This window comes from Solea solea, chromosome 8, assembly GCF_958295425.1.
Source record: "Solea solea chromosome 8, fSolSol10.1, whole genome shotgun sequence".
NCBI lineage: Eukaryota > Metazoa > Chordata > Actinopteri > Pleuronectiformes > Soleidae > Solea > Solea solea.
Window position 1 is genome coordinate 25847014 of NC_081141.1, and position 12275 is coordinate 25859288.

Genomic DNA, 12275 nt, shown 5'->3' on the forward strand with positions numbered 1-12275 from the left:
CAAACAAATTGCCACGATTGGGCGTCTTTCGTCTGGGACAGACCAGAATCTTACCATACATACCGAGCTGCAAAAGTCGTGCAAAGTTCACGTCTGAAGTCGTGCTTCGTCTCGGGGTTTAAGAGTCAGTAAAACAAAACAGGTGCTTTGTTCCATCATCGGGCTAAATCCTCCCTCAGCAATTACCGTTCACCTTCCAGAGACCTCGGTGAGGAACAGAGCAACAGTCTGTCTTTTAAATCTGGCAGTGGAGCATGAAGACACAGGTGCTCTGTGCAGGCAAAGTCAGACCAAGACCAATGTCTTTTGTCCATGTAAAGCATACAGTTGAGGACGAAATTATTAGCCCCCCTATGAAAATGTCATTCTTCTAAAGGCTGTTTCCCAAGTGCAACGTGTTTTTTAACACAGCGTTTCCAAACATCCTAGTTTTATTTTGGATACTTCCATGATTATAGCCCCCTTAAGAACTGACCTTTTGAGCCATAGCACAAACCACTAAACTTTGTAATGCTCAAAACCTTTAAAATCAAGTTAAAACTGAGGGTTATCTCCCAATTTACACACAGATGCTCACAAAGCATGGAGAAGGATATACAAAGTTATCACAGCGCTTTCCAAGTGTCAAGAACTGGAGTGAGAAGCATCACAATAACAGAACAAGCCTGGCAGAGGTAGGGAGCGAAAGATTTCAAAGACTCTGGAAAGACAACTGGTGAGAGTTGTGTCTAAAGACCCCGGAACAACTGCCAAGACACTAGTGAATGATTTATCCAAGTCAGGAACTGAAGCCTCAAAGAAGACAATTACTAGAGCTCTGCACAGAAATGGACAGCGGCGTTGTCACATTTGTTCAAAAACCTGAGCTTGCTCTCCAGAAAAGGATCAGTGCTCACAGGTGAACCCCAACACTCACGCAATAATAGACGGTGTCACTCAGTTGACCCTAACAACCCCCCTGTCACACCATGACTCAGTTGAAACTATAACAACCTGAGTTGTCAGAGTCAGCAGTGAACGACCTGCATCGTTTTATATATTGACGCTCTCGACAGATATCCAGGCTAAGGGGCCGTCTACACGGAAACGGCGTTTTAGGGGACCTGAAACGGTATCTTTTGAAAACTGAACTGTCTCCGTGTGGACGTGGCCTTAATACCGGAGTTCTTCCACCACTCATACAGAACTGAAGAAACCTCTTGGATGAGAGGTGAAACGTCTTCAACTTAACTCAAGCAAGTCCAGTTGCCTTCAGTAGTTAACTACCGAAGATGACTATCACCTAATTGACTGATAACCTTCACAGCTACTTCCAAGCATCAACATACAGATTAGTCTATACTCATTGGTCAAATTTAATACAATAGGAGGCCACCTTTATGTCTCCACACCAGCCCTGGAATCACTGTAGTCCTGACTCAACTCATTCCCATCTCCTGTTTAAGAGGAATGCAGCTTGATCACATTACGATGCACTAAAACACCACAAACGATAGGTTGTGATAAAAACATGAAAATGCTCGTTTTGCAGGGAAACTGCCGACAGTGTGTATATATTGTCCACGTGATGTATGTTTAGCATCCCTCCCCTCGCTCATCACACAGCCACTGTTGGCGCAGTTGTTTACATCAGGGCCGAGGGGAGGCTTCCAGGCGCAAAGGGTCTGACAGTCTATCAGTGGAAGAGGGTAGTTAATATGGGCGCAAGACCTCTGTCCTGACCTTGATGCAGGACCATCCATCATCTCGGCTTAGAGATGGGATAAGGCTAAGAGGTATATTGAGGACACTTTAACCCAGGTTAAAGCCTCTACGTCCTCGTCAGTGTACAGCCTCTGTCCTGACTCTCCTGATGGGGAGAGAGAATTATGGGTAATATTGTAATATTGTTATTTATTTTACTACATTTAAAGCTTCAGAATGTAACTTTTGTTGTTGTTGAATAAATGGAATGTTATTTGTGGGACAAATAACAAAATGTAAATCACTACATTTTAAGGACATTTTTGTCTGGTCCTCACATCTTTAAAGGGCTTTTTGGGGGGTTACGATCTGGTTTTACGGGTTAGAGTTGGGTTTAGGTTTCGGTTAGGGTATGCATTATGTCTATATGAGGCTGTGTGTGTGTGTCATGCATTGAGGTAATTATTGACAAAGTAGTTTTGGAGAAGTTTTGCAGTGAGGACCCTCATAGACATAATGGATCCCCCTAGCCCCTTACCCTAACAAACCCTAACCCTAACCCATTACCCAAACCATAAACTTAATCCAATTCTAACCCTACCCCCCTTAAAATGTGAGGACCACCCAAAATATCCTCCTTTTTTGGTCCTCACAACGATACACATACAAGGACACACACAGAGCCTTATTACCCAGAGTCCTCAGCCCAAAATGTCCTCTGCTGCTGGAGTGCTCTGTCAGTCACATCAGCACCCAGCGCACGCACAACCCAGCTCAGATCATCAGGAATTTCAGCAATGGAAAACCTGCTCAGAATTCAGAAAAGGGCTGTGCATACATATAATTGTGATGGAGGTTTCCACCCCTCTGCTCAACTGCACTTTTTTCCCCCCCTGAAAAGTCCCAGAATGAAATGCTGTTTCATCTCACCAGTGTAATTACGCAAAGGAATGAATTCTACAATACGTAACGATGGTGGCTGCTTAGATATGCTCCAGTCATGAAGACAAAGTGTGAGTGCATGAGTCAATTTAGCAACAATTACAGTTAGTTATCTGATATATCTGCAACATGCCCCGTTAACATCATCTCTTTTTAATGTATAGAGTGACCATCGCTGCATTTAAAGTAAAGTAATATCAACTGTGCAATCTCTGAGCATCTGTCGAGTAAAAATGTCAGAGCCTAACCCTTGTTGTAATGAACCATTTAACAGCTGTCTAATTGCGGTGTGAAATCAGCATCATATTCTGCAAAATGGTCCAACAAATACAGTGTTTTTCTCTCGTGCAGATGTTTCATTTCTTCAATCACTTCCTTTTTTTTCCATCTCTCTGACAAAATTAGGAACAAACATGATCAAATTGGAGCCACATTTTTCACATCATTTTGAACTTTTAGCCCCCGTTATCTTTTTTTCTTTACTTAACGCACAGTGAGCAGTAATCTAGCATTTGATAACCACATAGACGACGACAGACATACATACATTTCACAGCTTTGCATCTGGGCCGGTCAAGTCAAACGCATCAGATGGTTGACTCTCTGCAGAGAACCGACAGGCTGTTTTGCAAACAACTTTGAGTCGACTGGCATCAGAACAGAAGACTGAGCACAGCAGGGCCCGGCTTTTCAAGACCACTTCACTTTAGATGCCCTTTAAATCAGCCAGACACTGAATATTTCCAGACATGCTTATTAGGATGTTCTCATCTCTTGCTTTCCTCTTGCATCAGCTGCTGAAAGCAAATCTTTTTCTTTCTTTTCTCTTTTTTTTCCCCTGAAATGCCAAGTTTATGCCTGCCCGAACTTGTAGCTGTGGTAAATCAGTGTTGATTCCTACGAAATAAACTGTCAAACTGTTAATCCTAATTAATATATACAACAAAACGGTTGTATGTATATATACAAATATATATATATATATATATATATATATATATATATATATGGGTCTGGGTCTGTTTATGCTGTGCTGATGTAGGCAAATTGTGCACTTCACAATTTGCAGCGTGGGATATGTAACTTTTTACGCTGTTAACAAAACTCACAGCTGACATACTGTACCTTCTTCATCAGCAGAGAGAAGGAATGCTTGTGTGGATAAGGCAATTTCTAAGATTCCCCCTGGACCAGAGGAGACACGGTCAAAAAAGGTATACTGCATCTCTCTTGCACTCGATTACTCAGTGTCAGTGTTGTGATGTAACAAAGCACAAACACTTTGTGACTGCACTTAAGTACAACACTCACACATCTGTACTTTACAACTTTTACTCCACTACATTTCCTCTAACTATCTTTGTTACTACCAAATAAAATCAGAAGAAGAAGAGTTGGTAATGGTCTGTATTTATATAGAGCTTTTCTTGGTCTTGATGAGCTGCTTGAACCTACAGTTTTCACCCATTCACCCATTCACACGCTTCAACATGGGGATACGTGTCTTGTTCAAGGACACATATAGACTAGCAGAGCCAGGAATTGAACCCACAACCTTCCCGTTGAGCGACAACTCGCCATATCACTGAGCTACCAATTCAATTCAATTTGTTTTATTTGTATAGTGCCGAATCACAACATACACTATCTCAAGGCACTGTACATAGACAACATCACATCATCGAGAGCAGAGAAAACCAACAGTTCACACAATGAGCAAGCACTAGAGGCATCAGTGGAGAGAAATAAACCCTCCCTTTTAACAGAAGAAGAAATCTTTGACAGAACCAGACTTAAACATGTGCAGCTATCTGCCTAGACAGGTTGGGGTGAAAGGAAAAAATGGGGGACAGAGGAGAGGTAGGGTACAGAAAGGTGGGAGAGAAAGGACAAGAGGTAGGTGAGGTACTGTAGATGGTAGAGGGCTCAATCCTAACTCCTCACTTTTTTTAATACTTTTACTTCTAAAACTTAAGTACATTTTATGTCAAACTTTTGATACTTAAGTACAGTAAATGCCATATACCTTAAGACTTTTACTTAAGCAATATTATAAAAAAGTGACTATAACTTCTACCAAAGTCATTTCCTGGTAAGATACTCAAGTTTCCCCTTAAGATACAGGACTGCTCAGTGTTTAAGTGTTTTTTTTTTCTTCAAGAAAAGGGAAACTGACATGGTACCAATGGGGAGGTGCAGGATACTGATGTTACAGATGTGTTGTAAACCCTACAAACAACAAAGTGTTTCAACATAAACAGTTTGTTTTTTGCTGTATATCAAAACATTGAATACATTACTTCTCTGCTGTCCACTTAAAGGAATCAATGCGGAACAATGATTTACCCTTCGTCTCGACACCAACAATTAGTCATCTGAAAACAAAAAAAGCACAGTGAGACAAGGTGTACCATTGTTCGTGCTAAATTATTTACTGAGCCACGAGCTTTTGTGAACTTCCCTGCCAATTAATCTCAAGAACCCCTTTTGTGTGGGAGCTTAATCGTTTGCTAATTAGCACCGTTGCTAACAGACACTCTCGGTGGAAATATACGATTACAAAGCCCATCGACAGGCTCTGTAAACAAAGGCGGGTTGCCAAAATGCCAAAGCAGTTGTTGTAAAACTGGAGAGGGACAGCTCTGTGTCAATTGTGTGTGTGTGTGTGTGTGTCTCATATACATATTTTATGTAATCGTGTGCGACTGGCAAACGTGTGTGTGTGTGTGTGTGTGTGAGAGAGAGAGAGAGAGAGAGAGACAGTGTGGTGCATTGTTGGACTATGTACATTGTGTGATTGCATGTTGTAAACTGTTACAGTGCTGCGAGCCCACTGGATGCAGACAGCCTGCAATAGATGACCTCAGACAGATGGCTCAGTAGAACTGAGAAGAAAGGACGTGGTGGTGGGTGGACTGATCGACACAGAGAGGAAAAGAAAGAAAGACTTCGAGAGTGGAGGAAGAGTGAGGAAAACACAATTCCACGGACAAATGGCGTGATGACCGATGTAAGTGTGGCACTTTTATGAGACAATAGGTGGCTGACCGTAAGTTACTGCAAGCACTCAAGCACTGAAGTGCAGTTTGAACTACTCTACCTGAGTAAGTCTACTTTAAGTCTACTTTATTGAATAAAAGTGTGTCCACCGCCGCTACTCCGGCAACCTTTCAGCTTGTTAGAATTCGGCGTTAGTCGGTTGACTTCAGCTGGCAGCTAGAGAAGGTCTTTCTGTCCCTCCGTCCATCCGGTTATCTATCCATCATCTGCCACTTTATCATCCAAATGAGGGTCTGGTCAAACCAGGCTGAGATCGGAAGAACCTCACGATGGTCGGACGGGTCAGATTGGCCCACCATCCTCTAGTGTGGAATGAGCTTTAGTCTGACGAACAACCACAATAATGACATTATTTCATGTTATTTACTCTTCCTCCGATCAGCTCTTCACTTTCATTTGGTTCACAATAAATGTGATGATAGATAATAGAATCCACACATATATGAATATGATGACACCTGAACTAATCTCTATATTATCTGACTGTTGTTTTTGTTTTAAACAACATGACCTGTTAACCTTTACAGTTCTCTCTCATGCTATCTCTCTCTCTCTCTCTCACACACACACAATCTCCTCCTTGTCCTTTGTCTCCCGCTCCTTCTCTTCCATCCTCTGCTCTGGAACACATGGTTATCGCCTGCGAGTGGTTGTCATGGTGATCGACCTCAAGGGACTCATCCCAAAACCAAAAAGTTCTGCTTGTCTCAAATAGAACTTCCGCCTCTCTCTGGGGGGAAGGGTGGGCTGGATTTGGCAGATGAGGTGAGGGAGGGAGGGAGGGAGGGAGGGAGAGAGATGATAGGGGTTCAGGCAGAGAGAGAGAGAGTGAGAGAGAGAGTGGGGGCAGAGAAGAGGGAGAGAAAGAACGAGACAGCCAGCATCCTTTCCAACTGGGTCACAACGCGGGAGCATTGCATAAGTATAAACACTGCTGCCCCTGTGCTAAACACACACACACACACACACACACTAACATTCACACACATTCTTGTACAGCATTTATAGTGAGGACCGTCGTAAACATAATGCATTCCTGAGCCCCTTAACCTAACCTTAACCACGACAAGTAAATGCCTAACTAACCCTGACTATTACCGTAACGTAAACCCAATTCTAACCTTTAAACCAGGTCTTAATCCCCCCCCAAAGAAAACTTTAAAGACGTGAGGACCACCGGAAATGTCCGTTTACCATCACGACTAAATGCCTAATCCTAACCTGTAACTTAACCATGACCTAAACTCAAGTCTCACTGTAATAAAAAAGCCCTTAAACCAAGTCTTAACCCTCAAAAAGCCCCTTATAGCCTTAGAACCTGCCAACATGTCCTTACAAGGTCAAAATGTCCTCACAAAGATAGATATGTACACACACTTGCTTGCTTGTTGCCATAAATTAACTATCACAGCTACCCTTAAACTCAATTTAACTAATCCTAATCCTACAGTCAATGGGACACGTGTCCTCATGTTTTTACTGTGTATTTAAATTCAACTTTCCACTGGGATATGAACATTAAAACAAACCCACACACACATGTATATACATACAGTATCTTGTCATACTGCTGTGTCACTCTTCCAGTGTAGTGTCTTTTTGTGTGTGGTGTCACGCTGTCGTCTGTCTCTCAGTGGATTTGCCATAAGTACATCATGAGTGAAGTGAACCCTCCGCTCTGTTTGCTGCCAGATTGGACAGACAGGCAGGCAGACAGACAGTCAGACAGACAGACAGCAGCAGCAGCAGCAGCATCATGACGTAGCACTTCTACCCGGCAGCAAGGAGAAGACAATGTGTCTCATACAGTCACCGTGACCTCTAGCTTTACTGTAAATGTACTTAACATTCACACAGTGTGTGCACGGCTCCTTTCTACCCCTGATTGCAAACTCTGATTTGTTTTTGTTGCGCAGTGTAGAGTTGAAAAAGAAATAAATGTTAACATTTGCCTACATCAGGTTATACTGTAATTTAGAACAACACAGACACTGACTATACTGTATATATATATATATACTATACTGTTTGTTAATTTCCCCGAGGGAACCTCCCAAAGGGATTAATTAAGTCGTCTGTCTGTCTGTCTGTATATGTATGTATATAGACAGTGTTGTAATGTAACAAAGTAGTAATTACTTTTATTTATATTTCTAGCAACTTTTACTCCACAATTTCCCTCTAACTCTCTTTGTTACTCATCATTATTGCCAGATCAAATCAGAAGACGTCATTCACACACACACACACTTTCACATGGGGTTAAGTGTCTTGCTCAAGGACACATATGGACTAGCAGGGCCAGGAATGGAACCCACAACCTTTCAGTTGAAAGACAACTTGTCCTATCACTGAGCCACCATGCACGTAAGTTAAGTACAGTAAATGTCATGAATTTTAAGACTTTTACTTAAGTAATATCATTAAAAAAAAGTGACTTGAACTTCTACCAAAGTCATTTTCTGGTAAGATATTTGTACCTCTACTTAAGATTCCCCTTTTAGGTATATATATATATATATACATATATACGTATATACAACACCAATTGCAGTTCTTCAAGTATGTGTAGAAGAGGAAGGACCCTAACAGTGGCCACATCTTCCACACGCTCCTCCCTGTGCATGATGAGGGTGGGTGTTGTTTACAGGCCGTCCACCTCCACAGTGCTGCTTGTCTGATCCCTGCACGCTCTGGCTCCACACACACACACACACACACACACACACACACACACACGTCTGGCTATCTTAACACCAACGTAAATAAACATGCATGCAAATGCAAGTGTGCTCGGTGTGCATCGGTAGAGGGTTGTTGATTGTCTGTAAAAGGAACAGCCAAAGTCAGTTGTTTAAAATCCCAGTTGGACGGTTCCAACCCCCCCCCCCCCCCCCCCTGCACGTGGCGAGAGGAGAACAGAGGGTGTGTGTATATGTGTGTGTTTTTGTTTTGTAACCTCTCGTAGGACCTTTTTCTGGTATAAACATCATCTTGTTTTCCTCATGAGGGGCCAAAGTCCAGTTCCAATGAGGCCAGACCTCATTTCTGAGTTATTGTATGTTTAAGTTTTAAAACAAGATGTAAATTGTGGTTAGAATAAGGTTAGGATTTGGCATTGTTGGGACATAGATCTGTTTACACACTTCCGTATTGGAGACAGAAAAAACTCCTTGTAACTTGAATGATTACATTTTAAGGATGTTAGGATGAGGTTAGGGTTAGGTCAGTAGTAGTTATGGTTAAGGTTAGACTAAGTCTCCAAGAAAAGAATGGAAGTAAATGTAATGTCCTCTGAAGTCTACCAAACCATACTATGTGTGTACTTGTATTTATGTCTTTGTGAGGTCCAAAAAAACCCCCCGTACAAACCTGTCTTTATGAGGACATTTGGATAAGACCTGGTCTGAGGGTTCGGGTTAGGATAAGGTTAGGGGTAAGGTAAGGGTTAGGCACTTAAGGGTAAGTGGCAAAGACATAAAAACAAGTTTGTGTGTGTGTTCCTGTATGGGTATCTTATTGAGGACCAAAAAACCTAGGGGAGTGAGGACATTTTGGGGAAGTGAGGACATTGTAGCTGGTCCTCTGTCACCCTTTAAAGGGGCTTTTTCAGGGATAAGACTTGGTTCTAGGGTTAGGGTTAGGGTAAGCACTTAGTTGTAAAGGTTAGGGTTAAGGGTAAGGGGCAAATACATTAAAACAAGTTAGTTTGTGTGTTATTGTATGGGTATCTTATTGAGGACCAACAGATCTAGGGGAGTGAGGACATTTTGGCGAAAGGAAGACATTGTGGCTGGTCCTCTGTCACTCCTCAAAGGGGCTTTTCAGGGATAAGACCTGGTTTTAGGGTTTGAGGTTAGGCATTTAGTTATGGTTAAGGGTTAGGGGAATGTATTATGTCTATGAGTGTCCTCACTATGGATGCTGCGCAAACGTGTGTGTGAGTGAGTGAGTGAGTGAGCGAATGAGGGGATGAGAGACACTGACAGGCATATTTCAGACTGGCAGGACAGAGTAGAACAGGGAAGGAGAGCGAGAGACGGGGGTGGTGCTACCGTTCGTAGGGGGCGTGGCCGCGCTGCTGTCACTCACTGGCGGTTGCCATGGCAAGCGGGCGGTCCCGAGCAGCGGGGCATCCAATGGGAGCCGACGCTGCTTGTGTCACCATGGTGACGGGGCTGTGCCCAGGGAGGTTGTGATGGGTTGACAGGTGCGTGACAATCGGAGCTCTCTGCAAGCATGTACGCCAAAGGCAAGAGTAGCAACGTGCCGTCCGACAGCCAAGCCAGAGAAAAGTAAGTAAGTTTTATTTATGGGGGGAGGAAACCGCTGCGGCGCTGAAGGGAAGTGGGTGAGCGGCCGTGGGGCTGGCAGTCACACACGGAGCTGCGGGAGGGGAGGGCAGCAGCGGCAGTGGCAGCGGCGGCAGTGGAAGCAGCAGCAGCGGCGGAGGAGTGGAGCTCTCTCCGCCCTGCGAGGCTTTTGGAAAGTTGATTGCTTCATTTATCCGAGGAAAGAGAGACATTTTGACGGCGGCTTGTTGAGCCGTTTTCAGACAAAGTAGCGCGGTTGTTTCTTCTGCTTCACTGCTCCTCTCTGCTTGTTTTTCCTCTTACATTAAAACTGCTTCGTTTTGAACACTTTTGGAACATTTATGAGGAGGTTTACGCGCGCGCGCGCGTGTGTGTGTGATACATTGTTCCTATACGGAAACAGCAGTTTTTTTTCACAGTCACGTTGAATGCGGGTCTGTCTCCCCGTCTGTTGTGGTTGGCAGTGGACACAAAGTGTCCGCAGTTAGTTGCGTGTTTTCAGGTGTCACGGCGTTGTTTTTCCTGTCTCGTCTCTCTGCCGCTCCGCTGAGTGCAGTCACCGTCACAGCAGATGAGACTCTCTCTCTCTCTCCCCCCCTCTCTCTCCCTCTCTCTCGCCTTACAGTCTCCTCCACGTTTGGCCAAGCGAGCCGTAACAGTCGCGATGTGGGTTTCCTTGACAATGAACTCGCAGTTCCTCCGTATTCTAAGATGCTGGAGGTGGAAAATGCATGTCAAGGTTGTGCTGCGTGCGATTTTTATTCCCACACGACAGTTTGAACCAGGCGGTGTTGGTTGAGGTTGATGGTGAACAATGAAAATTAAGTTTTGTCCTTATTATTATTGAAATATTCAACATTTTACTTAAGTACAAGTAAAAGTACGGGTCTAAGTAAAAGTTGGGGGATTTGGGGACACAAATCTCACATGAATTGTTTTTAATCAAAATGCAAACCTTTACAAAATTAGAGTGCTGACAAAATAAAACATGTAAACACATAATGTATCAGTCAAAATGGGTCAAAGGTCACACATATTTTTAACTTTCTCACTCACTCGGCCAGACTAGACTAAGATGGAGTGATTGTTATTATTTAATTTATCACCACCAGAGGAAGCTCACGTACCGCAGGTCGTACACGTACCACACTTTGAGAACCCTTGGACAAATTCAATTTGAAAACTTCCCTCCTTTGCTCCAGTATTGAAGGTGCTGTGCTGTGTTTTTTTTAAAAGTATTTTAAAGGTGACAAACCTAATTCACAACATAAGCCGTGACAGGAGCAAATGTGTGCATAATATAACTATTCTGTCTATTTTTAACTGTCATTTCTGTAACACCTTAATGGTTATTTTAAACATGTGCAACCAGCTGTTTCCAAGAGATGCTGTTTGAAAAAAAAAACTGTCAAATACCATGTTTATAGATATTGTGCATAATAATAAGTCATACAATATGTTTTTATTTGACAGTGGCACGACAGATAAAATGTGTTATATCTAGTGATATCTAGCGTCTCTTCAGGCTGACTTTTCATTGACAGTAGTTTGTAACTCTGTCAAACAATGTCCAAACACAAGACAATGAATCACGTCATCGTTTTCGCGTATTCTCGTGTTTTAGACTTTAAGATTTTCCCACTCTGGGAGGTGTTTTCAAAAAAAAGTATAGCATATTCACCTAAACCTGTTTCTGTTTGGACGGCCCCCAAAAGGCGGCACTGGAGTTTTCTAATGAACACGGAGCCAGCAGCTTTCAAACTTCTCAGTTTCGGCAGCTTGAAAACCATGGGTTAGTGTGGATGGCCCAGCATATCCAGAGCAGAAATGGAGTAGTATGGATGTGTGAAAGGTGCAGCTGCTCGCTTATAACAATTGCATCTCAGTCTGGTGTTCAAGATAAGAGCGTAAATATGTATAGCTGCTGCAGTGTCTGTACTTTTGTGAAAACAGAAAAACCTGTTACTGTACTACAAAATTCACGTATGTGTCGTTTACTTTTATTTATAGTTCTTGCAACCTTCACTCCACTCCATTTCCTGCAGTCAATAAAGTGTGTACTCCTAGGGTGAGGGTTACACTTTCCAAACTTTTTAAATTCACAGAACTTTTCAGATGGTGAGCGCAGGGATCCCAGGTGAGGATTTAGTTTGAAAGTTTGCATATCGTATGTTTTTTATGCCTCGAGTTTGCGAGCCCTTTAAGGTGAAGCATCCCAAGAAGTACGTATGCCCATACTAGACTAGATTAATCACCTGCCCCCCGAGGCTGCTCGCT

The 12275-nt window shown here is 42.9% G+C and overlaps 1 protein-coding gene across 2 annotated transcripts in view; it reads left to right on the plus strand.

Moving 5' to 3' along the window:
* Nucleotides 1–12275, plus strand: part of ssbp2b (single stranded DNA binding protein 2b) — a 94223-nt gene that overhangs the window by 19777 nt on the left and 62171 nt on the right. The window contains exons 3-4 of one of the 2 annotated variants that reach the window (XM_058636216.1): nucleotides 3763–3839; nucleotides 5446–5635. In XM_058636216.1, the coding sequence (XP_058492199.1) occupies nucleotides 5634–5635 (2 nt within the window). In that variant the 5' untranslated portion in view covers nucleotides 3763–3839; nucleotides 5446–5633. Of the gene's footprint in view, nucleotides 1–3762; nucleotides 3840–5445; nucleotides 5636–9809; nucleotides 9981–12275 lie in introns of those variants that run through there. The other variant, XM_058636215.1, reaches the window with a different exon arrangement.